Raw genomic sequence first — 18140 nt, forward strand, 5'->3', positions numbered from 1 at the left:
AGAAATGTATTCAGCTAAATAGAAATCAAGAGTAAAACTAAAAAGTGATGACATTGACCCAGTAATAAAATATCCTCTCCACAGAGAAAATATCAACATTCAAAACTGTTAAAAATTCAAACATCATTGAAACTCTCCTAAAAACTCCAGGAATAAAGAATTCCAGTTTCATATGAAATGTTCCAGGATACAGGAAGTCAGAGTACCTTTTATTTGTCTGATGGACTAATAACCTCACTGCTAAAACCCAACAAGAACAATGCAAGAAAGGATGTGCTATTCTCAATCACACATGTAGATGCAGAGGAGTCCAAGTTCAGTAGTAAAAAGAGTAACACTCTATAAACAAAGTGGCATTGTTACAGGAATGCAAGGTTGGTTCCATGGAACTCATCACACTAAGAAATTAAAGAAAAATCATTTGATCATCTCACTAAAGGTGAAAAAAAGTGTTGAAGAAATTTCAACATCCGTTTATGCTAAAACTTTCAGTAAGTTAAACATAGAAGTTTTTTTTTTTCTTTAACCATGTTAGAAGTCAAGTCAACGTGGTGAAATTCAAAACTGGAAAAATTCTGCATTTGTTTTTTCTTTTAAGATTTATTTATTTGACACAGAGAGATAAAGAGATCCTCCATCCACTAGTTCACTTTCCAGAAGGGTGGCAACAAATGGTTGATGACACCACAGGCAGCAGCTTTATCTGTTATGCCACTGGTTCCAAAGTCCTGCGTTTGTGGACCTAGGGAAGTCCTGTCAGTCTTGAGCATCAGCAGGGGCTTGATTTTAAGACTCTCAAGGGAAACCAAAGTTTGAAGATGATCAAATCCCTGATACAAAACAGCATGGTACTTACATAATAACTTAGGTAAATGTTTTATATATTTTAGATCACCTCTAGATTGCTTCTAATTCCCAACACAAGGTAATCGCTGTGTAAACAGTCGTCACAGTATATTCTCCAGGGAATGATGGCAGGCTAAAAAAGGGTTCACACCATCAGTACTGAGGTTGACAGACAGCACTGCCGTGGGACCCAGAAACACGAGGGCTGACTGTCATCAGAACAACGCCCCATCAGGCATGCGTGGAGCTCAGCTTTCAATCCCTAAGTAAATCTGTGTTGCAGTGCACTGTACACTATCAATAGGGGCAGGTGGAGGGAAGGCCTCCGCTCCCTTCACTGTATGCTCTATTCCAGGTTACAAACGTTAACTCACGAAAAAGTTCCTTCCTCTCTTAAAAGCCACAAAATTTGAAGAGGCAAAAGGAACAGCCAAGTATTAGGGATAAATTCTAGGCGAACAAGTAGAAATAAAAGAAAAACGAGCACTGATTAATTAATCAGAATTCCAAAAGAATTACCTTGCCCCTTTATGTTTGGAAGCCTCAGACATATTCACCAAGGCCGGGAATGTTCTCTTTCAGAAGATCCTGTGTACATCACTGACCCTGTCTTGGGGCCCCATGGATGCCACACCCAGGTTGCAACCGACAGTACTGACAGCCTATTTCCATACTGATGCCCAGAGCGACAACGCAGAGGCTGAGCATGTCTACCCAACCTCTGAGGATTTTCTTAAAATTTGTCTCTTCTTGTTCTGTTTGCTTCTTTCTGTGATGTGAAATGACAGTGTGGTATACTCTGAAATTCGTAGATGAGCTATTTTAGCAGTGCCTCTTAAATTCAATAGTGGGCCTTTGCTCAACATAAGCAGATGTGGTATCATCAAAGACCAAAATAGATAATGGCTATCAGTATGGGCATAACCCAGGAACGTTTTCCAAATTCTCCTATCCAGCACATGTAAACATCATAAATGATAAGAGAAAAAAAACCCTAAGTGATGGGGCTGGCTGATGGAAAAGCACTCTGTGAGGAGCAGCTGGCCTTCTGGGATAAATGGACTATGTCTGAACATGCCAAATTACATGTTTCCCCCTCCTTCCCTGTGGGGAGGAAATCACCAATATAAATCACAGCCTTCAAAACTCAGTATTTATCTTCTAAAAATAAATTGGGTTGTGAAGAATTATATACTAAGATTACATAAAACGTTAAGAGTGTACTTTTGACTAGATTACATTTTCAGTAACGACCATCACCATCAATAAACATATATGGAGGACAAGTAAGATATAGAGCTAAAAGTCATCTAAAGAAATAGGTCCACAGTAAAGTGCTTATTCTCTGAGCTTATTACTCTACTCAACAGAATGGATAAAACACATGGGAAAGCAAAACAAGAAAGACAGGTGTTACAGCAAGGGTTTAGATTAAATGATGGAGGAATTTAGTAGGATTTTGTTGTTCATGAGGTGGATAAAGTTTTGGTGGTTTAAGAACAGGATAAAGTTCAAGGTCCCCATGGATTTATCAAGGTCACTTACCCAGCTTTTAGTGGGGTTTAGTGGCTGTTGGTAACTCAAAAGAAATCAAAATCTATCAAAACTAACAGTGCAGTTGCAAGTTAATGTTTTGGTTTCTGAGAGTAGGACCCAGTATTTGGCTATGTGGTCTTTACAAGGTTTTTAGCTGCTCTAAGACCTGACACTTTATTTGTAAACAGAGTTCATTTTTTATTCTGTGTTGGTTATGGAGCTGTTAAAAAGTTCCAGAGATTATATTTCCTTCAATTTTAGCAAATACCACATCCACGCAGTAGGGTAACTTCTCAAGTACTCTTCCCTCTAATTTTAACAAAACCATGGGGAAAAAACCAAGCTACAGCTATTAATAAGCCTGTCCACTTCAAGGCAGGCATAAAAGTTACTAAATGTGTGGTTATTAAGTCTGATACCATATATGACTGATTATTATTACTTGTGCAAAAATCAAACCAGAAATTGTGGTCCATCTCATTTTCTATGTGCTATTATCGACACGCAAATGAATAACCCTCACTGTTGGGCAAAGGCAAATAAAGACCAAATTTGAGAAAGAGAAAGAAAAAGAGAAAGGAAGGAAGCAAGGCAAGGAGGGAGGGAGAGAGAAAGAAATAAAGGCTGGAATCGGGATGATGGTAGAGAGTGGGATCCTGGTTTCTCCAAGCGTGACACTAATACAAAAGACCCTGTCCCAGATTCAGTCTCTAAGATGGAGCCAAGAATCCCAGTGGGGACCTTTGTTCATGCCCAGTTTGGGACTACAGAAGCCTGCATGGCCCAGACTTGCTTTTACTTTACTGACTCAGCAGCCTGCATAATACACCCTTCACCCCTTTTCTCTCCAGGTTCTCTGCATCATCGGTCTCCTCCCCCACCCCACAAGCATGAGGTCTTGTTACATGAGACCCATCACCCCTACAGGCAGAAGGGAAGGAGAAGGAAGTTCAAGACACCCAGGCAGTCTCCAGGAAGGAAGGAATGAACCTGAAAAAGAAACAACCTGCTTTCTAGCTCCTGCCCCTCTGTCTTTTCACACCTGAGGGCAGAGCCTCAGAAACCTCAGGAATTCAAACCTCTTCCTCCCCCTCCTCCTTTCTGGAGAAGGGGAGCCTGGGTACAAACCTGCTTCCCAACCGCCACCCTGTCTAGCAGCCCTGCTGACAGGTTCTTCTCCAACTCAGGTCATCTTGACACATGGACCCCTGGATGATACACAAGGACCAAAGCGAAAATACCAGCAAAAGTCTGGAAATGAATAAAATGTCCTTCTCATTTTGACGGAAATGTGCCTCACCCACTCCCTCAATCCATAACCCCTGCAGAAAATCAGACAGATGCTGCTGAGAAACATGACACCAAAACACCATTGAAACGAAAACGGCATCTAGGCCAGAGCTCACAACTTGGCAGGCGTGCAGGGTGCTTTTGCCCATGGAGGTTTTGTTTAGTCTGCAAAGTGTTGTTGTTTTTAATTAGTATTAGTTGTCATCTTAAAAACAATCTGTACTTCTTTAAAAAAAAAAATCCAAATTTCCAAATCCTCTGGAAAAAGTACAAACTGCTTAATACAAGGTGATGGTTGCCAAAAGCTCAGTTGCAGCTGTCTCTTCTAGCTGAGCTCCCATTGCACCGGGAGACCTCCTCCAGAGCTGGCTTCCCAAAACAAGGATTGCCTCTGGGCCCCAGCCGCATCAGGCAAGTTCTATATAACTTATAGGGTAAGGAGGTAAAGGGATTCTAGACAAAGGTGCTTTGCTTCTTCTGCCATTTCTTCTAGAAAAAAGGGACTATCCGTGTAAAGACTGGCAGGCATCTGGGCTGGGCCATGCCGGAGGAAAGGTATTCTCATACATTCTCCCTTCTTCCCCTGCCACGTTGCTCCCACACCCAGCCAGTACAGCCAAATAGGGAAATGAAATTCAACTGTCACCAGGGTCACAGTCCCTGGAAACACCATTGACAATTTAGGACCCAAGGTAATCTTATTCCAGAGACTTGAAAACACACACACACACACACACACACACACAGGCCACAAGTGTCCAAAATTCTAGAATACTACAGACAACAAACATGGAAGGCTGGAATGTAAACAGTCACATTGGTTCCATGAACACCAGGCTCACACATTTTTTTTTGTATTGGATAAATGAATGAGTTTGGTCAAGTGACCTCTGATGTTTCAATCTCCTTATTAGGAATGCAAAGCTGCCTGGAATGCAACCAGCAGATGTGTCTCGAAAGCAGATAATTAGTTTCTTAACTATTTTTCTAGTGTTGAGATACATGAAAATCAGAGGAGTAAAAATACCTCCTGCAACTCAGCAGTCTTCCTGACCATGGGAAGTTAAAATGGTAATAAAGTAATTATGGACGGCAGAAACCAAAGTTCACTTCTCCCAGGCAGTGCCCACGAGGAGCTAGGCACCTAGCTGGAGGGTGCTCTGGCTCATTAACCACACTGTACCAGCTTCTTAAAGATGATGATGATGTCATGTCTGCAACCCATCTGGAGCACCTTAGGAACAGGGTGGTGTACAAATAGGTCAAGTTCATATCAATGTTAGTCTGACCTTGTGTCTAGGTCAGCCTGGCAACACTTGGGCTGACCACTCATCCCGGTAGGAGAGGAAAGGCTTCCAAGACCAGCACCTACCTCTGTTCTGATGGATACTGGTTTTCTGGCATCATCTTTGGCATCTGCAGGGGCTGATGTGGCGGCCGTGGGACAGCAAACGTTTGCTGCTGTGGTCCAGGCTCTGGAAGCGCATGGGAGGCGGGCGCAGGGCCCACAGCTTGCACTGGGCCAGCTGTGGGAGCATGTGCTGAGGAGGACAGAGCAGCCTGAGGTGGGGGAAAGAGGGGGTTCTGCTGGGTGGGAGACAGGGGAGTGGTGGGAGGGGTTAATGGCTTGAACCCGGAGGGAGGCTTCCTATCATAGGCACTGTAAACAGAAAGACAAGAAGGAACCAGCCGTTAGCTTGGTTACCAAGCCTGGTGGATCTCTAGTTTGCAACCCATTGTTGCCAGGAAATGACAGCATTAACATAGTTAAATTGCCAGCAGCCCCGAGGGAATATTTGTACCTCTGAAAAGTGACAAACACACTGCGTCACAGGGACTTGTTTAACACTTCTAGTGATTTTTTTCTCAAAGATAATTTTAGCCTCTGCTTCCGGTTTCCTTTTTTCCCTCCTTCTAAAAGAATTCTCCCAATAGTGCCTGTAGGGGTGGATGGATGAGGGGCAACATGTTGCGTCTTCAGCAAGGCCTCCTCTGGTCCCCCCACGCGTGAGCACTCAGGGTTCCCGGGAATTAGTCAGCATCACTGGTGCAGGTGAAATTCTGACGCAACCTCACTGCCGTTAACAGCTCTCCTCTCCTGTACCGCCCCCCTCTCCGCCCCCTCTTTCAAGCAGATCTGTTTGTCTTCCAAAGCAAAGATTCAAAATTCAAGCTTCATTCCTAGGGCCTGGATATTCTTAGGTAAAGGGCACCAGCATGGAGACTTGTACATAGATTTTGATTTGAAGATTACTTCTTGGGTCTTAAAGTTCACATTAACATATGATAGATGCGAAGAACTATATATGACCTGTCACAAAGCCACAGATCAAATAACCCAGTATTACAGGTTCTTCCCCTAGGAGGGCTCAGTGTTCCCTTGAACTTAAGGCCACTGTAAGAGTTTTGCATTTCAGAGTTTTGCATTTCACAGGCAGCCCAAAGGCCTCCAGTGGACTGGACTAGGCCAAGAGGATTAAACTCAGGTGAAAAAAGGGAAGGTCCCCAGCCCAGCTAACACCTGGACCGCTTGCTCACCTGGAGGCCTGCTTCTGCAGCCTTTCTGGCACTCCACTTACCAATAGTTGTAGAGGCACTTTTCTCCATAGTTAGCACCAAGAGCCTGCTCGTGACTACAGGATGACAGCTCCGAGGAGGGGCTGTGCAGCTCGCGTTTGATCTTGGTTGGAGGTGGGGCATGAAGCACCACTGAAATCAAAAGAGAGATGGGGATAAAGAGGACAGCTGGTTAACAGGGAGCACAGTATCTCCTTCCTAAAACCTTGTAACTAGCTGATGGTTCTTCGAGCTAATGGCCAGTTACAAGCCAGACAAAACAAGACACATAACATCCCATGAAAAGCCAAGTAAAGTTTTTCAAAACCACTTTTAGTTAGCCAAATCTTTGTTTCCTCTCGTTTTTGAAGGCATAGGCCTTGTTATTTGAAGACTTGAAAGCCCTTAACCCACTTGCAGCCCTTCCCCATGCCCCTGCCAGTAGGTATAGAAAACAGGTGGTGGCAGAGTACCAAGAGTTGCACCCAGGGAAAATTGTTCCAAAAAGGGATCAAACAGCCAAAAAACGTGCAGCAAACCTTACATATTAGTTTATCAAAGGCTTAATATTGCTGAGACAAACGTTACTTCTCATTCAAACTCATCTTTTCCAATTAATTGCATGATTTTTAAGGTCCCTTCTCTATTTAATCTAAGGAACACAGCAGCGTAAGCTAGACTCAACTTTAAGGACATAGCAAAAAATTGCAGACGTCAAGAAATTAAGCAGTAGACAGACACACCTCCTAGGAAAGGCTGAACTACACCAAGTAGAAGTCCTGGAGACCTTTACGCTGCCACCAGCTCCAAGCCTGCTATGGTGGCCTCTGAGCACCGAAAAGGTTTCATCAATATAGAAGGAGCTCAACTTTCCCTGAATTCATGAAGCAAGCACATAGTGCTACTGCTCTATGTAGGGAAGCCAATTGCTTATTTCACTCATAATGCTAACAGAGCAAAGCCAAAAGTTTTCCAAATCAAAGTAACTTACTATAGTAGCTTTAAAAAAAATCCCCAAAGAGAAAAAAAGAGAGAGAGAGACAGAGAGAGATACACCTTTGTTTTATCCAGGATCTAAACAGTTTCAGAGAGGGCATTTTATCCAAGGTAAATAAAGATGTCACACGAGGGTTGTGTCTGCTTCCATGTAAGAATTAGGACAGCTACTTCCTCTGTCCAGCCACCATGAAGGGTGGTAACAGCGCCTCGGCCAGCCTCTATGCTGAACCAAAGTTCTCATTAAATAGTTAACCTTAGTCAGTGTCCTGATGACCTGCTAGAATTTTCTGCTTGACGTAATGTTTACTCCCCAAACACTTCCAGAAGTTCGATTAATTCTTAGTGATTAAACCGGGGATAACTGGCTAAATCATTATCCCTCTTCTGTCTGCCAAGACTGAATGATCTTCCCGCCAACTAGTTTTACAGGTGCCTCCTCCAACCCCAGATCCAGGGCTGCGGTGTGAAAGTGTGAGGCAAATGATGCAATCACAGAAGACAAGGTTATAAGGCAATGTCGCCGATAAGTCTGGCCAGTGGCTGACTGGCAAAGGATAGGTTTCCATAATTCCTTATATAATGCCAACTACTTTTCCTAAATACATGGAACTAAGTTGTGAATTGCAGTCTATATTTAGAAGTCATTAAGAGTCTTTCTTGTGATTTTTTGATGGTGACATCATGGCAGCCAATGCTTAGTTGTTACCAAATGTTTTCAGACACTTAAAAAAAAATAAAACAGCTAAGCTTTATTGTTGTTTTGAGTGACATCAGTAAATGTAAAGGAACATGTTGAGCCACTCCTTGATAGGCCTGCAGGGCTCAGGGCTGTCCCTCCCTGGCCACTGCCTTACCTCTCCCTGATTGGCTGCCACATACATTTTGTCAAAATAACGAGGAAAGGGAAAAAGGATCTGATTTAGGAGAAGTTACATGTCTTTGGAAAGCTGACTTTTCCTACTTTAATGGCAATCATTTACAATCACTGCTTCACTGAATTTTGGAACATTAATACAGTACTACTTAATTTTCCCATTTTCCAGTTTTAAAAATGTCTTGACATTCTCAGGATATGGTATTCTTATAAAAGTTACCAGGTTAGCTGACATGACTAACACCAGAGGGTAAATGATTGCTATAGTCTAGAGAAAGAAATTTCTCAATGGTTTTGGGAACAGCAGATATCCAATTTAAAGAACTTCAATGGCCAGGAAACTACGCTGTCTTGATTTCTTCAAATCTAGATGATACTTTTAGTGCACACCACATAATCTGACTCAACATACATGGTATCTCCTTCAAAATCAACTTATAAAAGGAGTTTGAGAAATACCTGATGAATGGACCATCTTTCCCAGTGGCTCTTAACCAGGAAGGTAGGGCTCATATCTATCCCAACACAAGGCCAAGCACACTGTTAGCCCCAAAGACTGCTAGACTAGAGGAGGAGAGAAGGTGCCCAACCATGGCCTTGGTCAGAGAGAGGGGTGCATTTAAAGCAACAACTCAGAAGCCAGAGGCTGCACCTGGTGTTCAGCCTGTTTCCTCATTTGTAAGAGGAGGTATGGGACGCTGCCTCAGGAAAGACAGAAAATGACTCGGGGCCTTGCTGGTGCTAGGACCAACCCTGGGCTTTCAAAACTAGAGGAGTTACCTTTGCACAACTGGATTTCTCCACGAGGCTAGAAACCTCAGACTAGAAAGCATGGGTGAGAACTGGATGTGAGAAATGACCAAAAAATGCTAAAACAGTTAACTACTTGAGCTGACAAACATCTTCAATTAGAAACTGAGTTCAAGTTCAGAGTTCTAAAATATGGGCCTACCAAGTCGAGGGTGCCTCGATAGTAATTCCAGATGACCAATACCACCTTCTTTGCCATAAAGGTTTCTTCTTTTCTCCTCCCCATCCCGGGCCCCTTCATTTACTTCTGTGCGCCACGTATTCTGGAGGTGTAGGGGACAGGATCCTTAACAAGAGACATGGTCCTTTCCCCTGGTGTCCCTAATTTAGTTAGAGCTCACTGTGACCATCTTCTCCTAGATGTAGTTAGACACATTAGGACCTCTACACTTAAAACACTACCCTTCCACTTGCAGCTTAGGATCCTGATACCCAAAAGGAGTAAAGGATCCGCTTAGGATCTCATGGATCCCCTATGTGAATTGAGTAGTCTTGTTGCTGCACAGACAGAATTGACATGCATTCCATTCACCCACTTCATACATTAAAAATAGAGGATGCCAGTCAGTCTGTCAACAAAAACTACAAAAATAACACAATGTACCTGGTGGAGAAAAAGTGGTCTGGAACAAAAGGAAAATGGACAAGAAATAAAGTCTCCACAAAAGAACCAGGAAGACCAAGAACCAGGCAACCAGGAAGACCCCTAAGCATTTATTTTTTCATCAGTTGCTCTTACTTATTTGATTTCATTCCCTTCCCAACTCATTTAGAAAAGAAAAAACAAAAAAAACCCACACTCCATTGTTTCTATTCTATAGGTAGGAAAACAAGGCCCCTATGGGAGTACTGCCATCTTAAAGTTAGCAAGTAGCCAGGGTTTCCAGCCAAGCACAATTCATAATTGTTCCATTACAGTGTCTCCCAGAGGCAACCTTAGGGAAGACTGAAAAAGCTACTGGAACAGGGAAAGTGAAGGAGAAGGAAGACAACCTAGAAGACATCGGGAAAATACAGTCTGCCAAATCAAGGCACAGGACTGTGCCTTGTGATTTCCTTGGCACTCTCCAGCAGCAGGCACCTCAGACACTAGAACCCACCCAAGCTCACATGCCTTACTCTATCTTTAGTATCTCCAAAGGCCCGCCCCAAATTCCTCCTTACCCTATGGGCAACTAACTTCCCCGACTCCAGCAGTCTGCAATTTTTGTAATCATGTTCCAAGGGTCTCCTTCTCCCTCCTCTACTCCAGCTGATCAATATCCTCATCTCACCTAAATAACTCAAATCACTGTGGGAGACCTGGAATCTCCTGGTCAGTCATCGTGGCAGTCACACTGTGCATTGTTACTGTCAGTATGTCTCTCTCCCCCAGAAATCAGGCCCCAACCTGAACCTGTTTCTGGATGAATTTTCTCAGGGTCCTCTCTGATTATAAGAACTCTACGAAGAACTCATGCAGAACCATCTGAAGGCCTGCTTGTCCAGAGAGACAAAGGTAAGAGTGGTTGTTGGCTGATTTAACTTCACAGTTGCTTTTCTTACCAGACAGGGAGACCCCTTGAAAGATTCTTGATACAATTCAAAAACTAGTCCCAGTCCTAGCCAATGCAATAAGGCAAGAAAAAGAAATATAATATCAAAGGAACAGAAGGGAAGAAATATTTACGCAAGGTCTAGCTGCATACAAGGAATATACAAAACTGTCCACAAAGTGTAACAACCAACAGGCTTGTCTGGCAAGGTCCCTGTGTATAAGATAAGCAATAGGAACTATATCTGTGTATAGCAACTAAAAGTATATTAGCAATAGCCACAGAAAGATAAAATGCATGAGAATATATCCAATAAAAGACATATAAGATGTCTACACTGAAAATTACAAAACACAGGAAAACTAAGGGACTCTCAATAAATGGAGGGATTTATCCTATTTTGGATTAGAAAGTGCTTTTCCCAAATTTAAGTTCCAATTAGTCCCAAACCTTAGCACTATACAGTAACATGGACTGAGACTGACATGGGTAAATCTCACACATATGCTGAGCCAAGGAAGCCAGACACAGATGGTGCACCATGAGAATCCCCAGCAGAGTTCAGGAGGGGGAAAAACTATCCACAGTATTTAAAGTGGATGGATGCTACCATAGAGAGGGCAGGGTCTGTTAAGGGACCAAAGACATTCTTCTGTATCCTGATCTAAATGCTTAAACCATTTGTGAAATACGCCAAGCGACTTTAAATTTCTACTAGGAAAAAAAAAAAACTTGTCTTTATCAAATAGTATCATTAACACCAAGACCACACAAAGTTTTAGAAAATGTTTATTTTGTGATGATTTAGAAACAGCCTTCTAAAGAAATAACCCAATTATTTTAAAACAGAAAAAAAAAAGATAAACTGGTCCATTCACAAGAAATAATTCCCTCTGCTGACAAAAATATGTTTCCTGCCCACAAGCACAGACCTGTGGACTGTGTCCAAGGCAGCTACCCCACGCCAGGGCCGGCAGTGAAAATCACTGTTACAGCATCAAGGATCAAAACAAAGGAAAACACTTTTGTTGAACGTTATGATGAATGACAGCTCCATTTAAAAGGAATTTGTTTTCAAGACAAAACCACCTTGTTTCAGAAGGTTTTCCTTTAGTGTTTCCTAATCATCAAAGTTTCAGTTTGCTGCACACTTTGTTTTGAATACAGAAAACGTTCACGTAGCTGCTGAATGAAAGAAGTGACCCATCAGTTGCACTGTGAACTGCATGGGGAGGAGGGCTAAGCCTATGTCACCAGCAGGCCTCGCCTGTCTCTCCCCAGCTATCACAGTTCCAGTTCTGCCCTGGGGCTGGCTTCCCCCCTGCTTTGGTTTCATTACCTTCATCTGGGGCACACTCATCTTTCCCAAATCAGCTGTGCATGCCTGACCTCGGGAGAGAGCCTTATTTGGTCACTCTCCAACAGCCAAGCTCCCCTTACTTTACATGGGGAAATGAAGCCACATAGCCGAAACGCACACCTGCTTCTGAATGGCACGTCCCTGATGTTAGGTCTCGGGTGGCCAGCCTACTTCCCCAGGGGGGTCCCAACACTTAAGAAACAGGACATGGAATGCACCCAATAATGGCTGAATATCCTGGATTCCAGAGCCATAATCCTGCAGTGAAGTCCACCTCCTAAGCTTACCAACTTGCATACCAGCTTTGGGTCACTGCTCCTTTCTAACAACACTGCCATCCCTCTAGAGATGGAATATGTACCATTTATTTCATGAATTGGGGTGGGGAAGAAGCAGCATTATGGCACAGAGGGTGGCAGCCACCTGCTGGTATCCGATATAAGTATAGTTTTAAGTCCCAGCTGCTCTAATTCCAATCCAGCTCCTTGCTTACCGGGAAAGCAGCAGAGGATGGCTCAAGTCCTTGGGACCCTGCATGTCCATGGGAGACCTGGATGAGACTGCTGACTTCTGGCTTCAAATCTTTTTTTTAAAAAAAGATTCATTTGAAAGGCAAAGAGAAACTTCCATGTACTGGCTATACCCCAGATGGCTATGAACAGTCAGTGCTGGCCAGATGGGAGCTGAGCCAGGAGCCAGGAGCACCCATGTGGAAGACCTGGAAGAAGCTCCTGCTTTCAGACAGGTTTAGCTCTGACTGTTGCCGCCATTTGGAGAGTGAACCAACGGATGGAAGATGTCTCTCTCTCTCTTCTCTGGGAAAAGGCATTTTGCCCACCCTAGGCTTTAGTTGGGGCAGAGTGGAACATATGGAAGAAGGCACAGAAAGGTTATGAAGCACAGAGGCAGGTGAATGTAAACACAGAACTGGTACAACCCAAGTGCAGTATCCCTCCTGCCTCCAAACCAGCCCAAACAAGAAGCAGGTATGGGTTCTTCCCTGACTTAACCTTAACTTATCTAAGTATACAAGTGACAGAGGCCAGAGGGCCCAAAGAATATGCAAGTGAACCAAGTGTATACTAGGCATGACCTTAAGAGAGAATGCACCCATGGATGCTGTGCTTTGAATAGCATTAAAACACACAGCTGGAAGAGGAGACACCTACTTCCAAAGCAAACTTGAGGCTGACTCAAACTTGTATGAATGGTTCACACCAGGCCTGTCTAGCAACACTTGCCAAAAACAACTAGAAATGCTAGCAGATTTTAGTTAGGGGATACAATTCTCACTCTCTTTTTTTTTTTTAATTATTTATTTTTATTAGAAAGGCAGATATAGAAAGAAGGAGAAAGATCTTCCATCCACTGGTTTATTCCCCAAGATGCTCCAACAGCTGGAGCTAAGCCAATCCGAAGCCATGAGCCAGGAACCTCTTCCAGATCTCCCATGCAGGTGCAGGGTCCTAAGGCTTTGGGCCATCCTCTACTGTATTCTCAAGCTACAAGCAGGGAGCTGGATGGGAAGTGGAGCTGCAGGGACACAAAATGCTGCCCGTATGGAATCCCAGTAGATGCAAGGCGAGGATTTAGCCACTAGACTACCACGCCGGGCCCAGAGGACACAACTTCTAAATGCAAAATTGGAGTAGGCATGAGAGGATGTGTCGTTTTCTTCAAGATCAGAGGCTACTAAGCTCTATAAGCCTAATTTTCAGATTGAATACAATGAAAACCATCATTCATAAATAACAAAATCAACTATTAAGTTCAAGTTATGCTGAAGTGTCTGGTGAACTCCCCAAAGTCCTTCCCCTCAAACATACACAAACTGCCTTACCTGTTGACCTCCCTCTGATTCTCTTTGTTCTTCTACCAGTGCATTAAGCTCAACACAATAACATGGATGTGAGAAGAGAATCAACATTACAGATTTTCAGGCCAGATACCAAAAACATGCTCTAAAAAGAAAGCCAACAACTGCAAAATAACTAGCAAGACTTTTCAAAATTGTCAACGTTGACGGGGGGGGGGGGGGGGGAGGGAGAGGAAAAAAATTAAAAAGGGGAAGTATAGGTTAAAGAAGACAAAGTATAAGAATAAATGTGAAGTGTAATTCCAACCTGAATCCTAGATCAAAAACAGGATCAACACCAGCTACAAAACATATCTGAGGGTAACTGGGTGATTTTGAATATTACAGATTAAAAATTAAAGTTGTTATGCTGTGTAAGGAGATGTTTTCAATTGGAGATACGTGCTTATGTATTGGGGAGTGAAGTTTCATAACGCTTGCAACTCGCTTTCAAGTGAAGCAGATCGAGGCAGAGATAAAGCAAATTTAGCAAAATGTTTCTTAGGAGCAACTAACAAGACAGGCATTCTATACCCTGCCTCTTGACACATTGGGAGGGGAGGAGAGAGGAGGAAAAAGAAGAAACAAAATTTTTTACCTTGTGTCTGATAATACTAAAGCTAGAAATGCTAAGAACTTTGAAACCATGCATTCACACATGAACACAGCCCCTCTGGCCTGCAGCCATCACCAACCTGAAAGGGCTGGCAGAGTTAGAAAAGAATTAGGGAACACTCCCCTCTTAAAAGCAGCTGGTTTGTGGCAGAAGCAGGGAGGGGGCTGTGACACATTAGGCTAAGCTTCCGAATACAGCGCCAGCATGATATGGGCTTGGGGGTTCATGTCCCAGTTGCTTCACTTTCAATCCAGTTTCCTGTTTATGGCTTGGGAAAGCAATGGAAGATGGCTCAAATTTTGGGACCCTGTACCCATATGAGCGATCAACCCAGAAGAAGCTCCTGGCTCAGCCGCAGACACTGCAGCCATCTGGGGAGTGAACCAGAGAATAGAAGATCTCTGTACCTCCTTCTCTCTGTAACTCAGGCTTTAAAATAAAAAGAAAATAAGTAAATAAAAAAGCACCTAGCTGGTCTGGCCTTTTCTGTCCTGAAAACTGAACAGAGCCAGGACCAGAAAGGGGCAGCTTGAAATGGGACACTTAGGCTGGTGCTACTCTGAGATAAAGTGGGACACAGAGTCTCTCTGGGTTCCAGCCCGATCGATGTAACTTATGAAGCTAGGAGACTGGAAGGAATGGAGTAGGGTGAGAACTAAACTGTGCTAAAGGATGCTGACTGGCTTGGAGACTCACCAGTGCAATGATGTTTTGAGAGGCAGGGATGGCAGTAGGAGTTTAGAGTGGAATCAGATCCCCTCAACCACCTCCACAACTCCAAGGAGGTGTGACAAAACCTGGTATAGCCCACAGCAAGGCGAGTACACCACCCAGGAGAAACCTTCATAATATCATAGAAAATGCAATTAAAGGGCCCAGAATGGTAGCCTAGCAGCTAAAGTCCTTGCATGCACATGCCAAGATCCCATATGGACACTGGTTCTAATCCTGGTGGCCCTGCTTCCCATCCAGCTCCCTGCTTATGGCCTGGAAAAGCAATCGAGGATAGCCCAAAGCCTCAGGACCCTGCACCCATGTAGGAGACCTGGAAGAGGCTGCTGGCTCCTGGCTTCAGATTGGCTCAGCTTTGGCTGTTGTGGCCACTTGGGGAGTGAATCATCAGACATCAGATCTTCCTCTGTCTCTTCCTTTCTGTATATTTGACTTTCCAATAAAAATAAATCTTTAAAAAAGTGCAATTAAGAGGACAATTTTCCATTAATTTTTGGTTTCCTTGTATAGGGATTGAGGGTTCAGTGTAGGAGCTTTCTGCAAACTCAAACTTCAAAAAAAATTGCACTTGTGCCAGGTCAAGTGAAGCAAGCAAGGCCCGGCTGTAGGATAGGATCTGGTACCACTAGATTAATGAAAGAATGCCTCAGGACTGACACATCTGCATTGTTCAGGATTTCAAACTAGTGATCAATCATGGTGATGGGAGGGGTATAGCTCATTACATTAAAATACTTGAAGGAGCGGCAAGCATCACAGCATAGTAGACTATGCAGCACCAACATCTCATACAGGTGCCAATTCAAGTCCTGGCTGCTCCATTTCCCACTCAGCACCTTGGTAAAGGCCTGAGAAGGTGGCAGAGGGCCTAAATCCTTGAGTCTCTGCATCCCTGTTGGAGATCTTCCACCTGCTGCTTCACTCTCCATAGAGCCACAACAGCCAAAGGGCCAAAGGACTGGTTGCCACCCAAAGGACTGGTTGTACCTGGTGGTACATGAGGGTGCTTCACAAAGATTGTGGAAAAAGGATGTTAATTTTGCTCGTTTAAAAAAATGAAATTTAGGCAAAGTTTTTTTCTTACTATTCATTTCGTCTGAACTGTTTGAAGATGCCTCATTTATTTCAAAGCTTCGGGTGTAAGATCAACCATGAGGTAGCAAAGTTCACCAACAATTACAGAATAGAAATCCTACTATAGCCAGTATTGTCTTTCATATAATACATAAGAGTCAAGTAAGGAACTATGCAAGCCAGTTCCTGGAATGTCTGGCTCCAGGAATCAGATTTCTCCCATATAGTGGAGGGGAGGGGAAAAAAAACCACTAGAGTCAGCAGAAGAGGCCCCAGGAATGGATGTTTAGACAAACAACTCCACTCTATTGACAGCATTTAGACCTAGGAACTTGCAAATAACATAGTCAGTACAAGTGAAAAGCAAAGGTTTTGAACCTATTACCACAGCATGGACTATGGAATAAACAGATCCAACAAATATGGCTAGGGTTACATTGGTCTAAGATTTCTTTTTTATTTTAAATTCTGATAACTCCTGCAAGAAAATACCTAGGGAATAAATAATAACTAATACAGCTAGAGGTGGATCTTAATACAGAAACATCTAAAGTGAGGGAAGGAAATAACTTTGCTGCCCACGAGAGTATATGCACTTATAACCAAGTGTTTAAGAATATAAGATTCAGAACCATTTTTGGATGACTTTTAGGCTGTTAAACCCAACAATTTTGTTGGTGGGCTGCTAGTAAAAAATGCTAGTGGAGGCAGGCACTGTGGTACAAGAGGCTAAGCTGCCACTGGCAAGACTTGGCATCCCTCCTTACTGAAGTGTCAGTGAAGCTCTGACTGCTTTTTCTGAGAAATTCCCTACTAACACACTGGGGAAATCAACAAATGATGAGCCCAAGTTCTCAGGCTCCTGGCAACCACGCGGGAGGCCTGGATGAAGCTCCTGGATCCTGGTATTGCAATAGCCCTGTCCGCTGTGTGCACTTAGGAAGTAAACCAGCGAAAAGAAGGTCAAAATCTCTCGCTCTCTTCATCTTTTAAAAATGGTAGGTATCTTCACAACCGAATTTGAACTGTGGTAATGCAACAAGGTGGAGAAATCCACCATGGGGAGAGGGTTTGGGGAGGGGAATTCCAGTGCCCATAACAGTGTCACATAATGCAGTACAATTAATAAAATTAAAAAAAAAATGGTAGGTATCTTGTTTGAAGATGTGCAGACTCTGTCTCTGGAGAATTCACTCTCGCGTTATAAACAGGGAGGTAGAAACACAGTTTTCAGGCACAACAGTAAATTCTAACTGAACATGAAAACCCAGAGGCCTTGAATATAACGTCAGAAATGAAAGGAAGGAAAAAGAGCTTAGAAGAAAACAACAACAACAAATAAAAACTTAGAGATGCATACATTTGTAGAGAGGTATCTGAAGTGTCTCCAAAAAGCTACCTGCAAAGGTAGTGGAATTTTCCCCAGGACACAGGAATTAAGAATTATTGATAGAATGTCCCCTACCTGGGTTTTAAATTAAACGAGAGAACTGATACCACAGAGAAGTTAATACCAGGAGGCCACGCTCCATAACCCTCTCTTCCATTTCCTGTTAACCTCAGATAACCTTAAATCTCTGACAGCAGCAGTGTGGTCTAGGTTGTGACTAGCCTGATGTGACTAGGCTCATACAGCATTGTGTCCTATAAGGGGAGGGGAGTGGGAGGAGAGCTGTTGGCCCACACCTCGATGACAATGTGATGCAGAGTGCACACTGCTTCCGGAAAATGCAGTACTTCTAAGTTGCATGTGTACACAGCCCCTCGGGATGTGGACTCCATGAGACAGATGGTGTCAACACTGGAGAAACACAGCTCTGAAAGTGCCCAAGAACACTAACAATTTTGGCTTGAGGGTTGGGACCTCCATGAGACTCCAGAAAAAAGCTCTTCTGGCCAGAGTGAAACAAAGGAAATCATTATTTCACACATACCAAGGGGCTTCATTTTTTTTTCCCTTTATTTAATTTTAAGAGGCAGACAGATACAGGCAGAAAGACAGAGAGCTCCCATCTGTTAGTTCACTCCCCAAATGCCCACAGGTAGAGCCAGGCCAG

At 43.4% G+C, this 18140-nt stretch overlaps 1 protein-coding gene across 1 annotated transcript in view; it reads right to left on the reverse strand.

Annotated features, from left to right (window-relative positions):
• The window catches only part of ETV5 (ETS variant transcription factor 5), a 54338-nt gene that overhangs the window by 23278 nt on the left and 12920 nt on the right, over positions 1–18140 (reverse strand). The window contains exons 5-6 of the mRNA XM_041002981.1: positions 6252–6381; positions 5045–5332 (exon numbers count right to left, since the gene is read on the reverse strand). Coding sequence (XP_040858915.1) covers positions 5045–5332; positions 6252–6381 — 418 coding nt within the window. The remainder of the gene's footprint in view (positions 1–5044; positions 5333–6251; positions 6382–18140) is intronic.

This window comes from Ochotona curzoniae, unplaced genomic scaffold, assembly GCF_017591425.1.
Source record: "Ochotona curzoniae isolate NIBS_2020 unplaced genomic scaffold, NIBS_Ocur_1.0 scaffold_2587, whole genome shotgun sequence".
NCBI lineage: Eukaryota > Metazoa > Chordata > Mammalia > Lagomorpha > Ochotonidae > Ochotona > Ochotona curzoniae.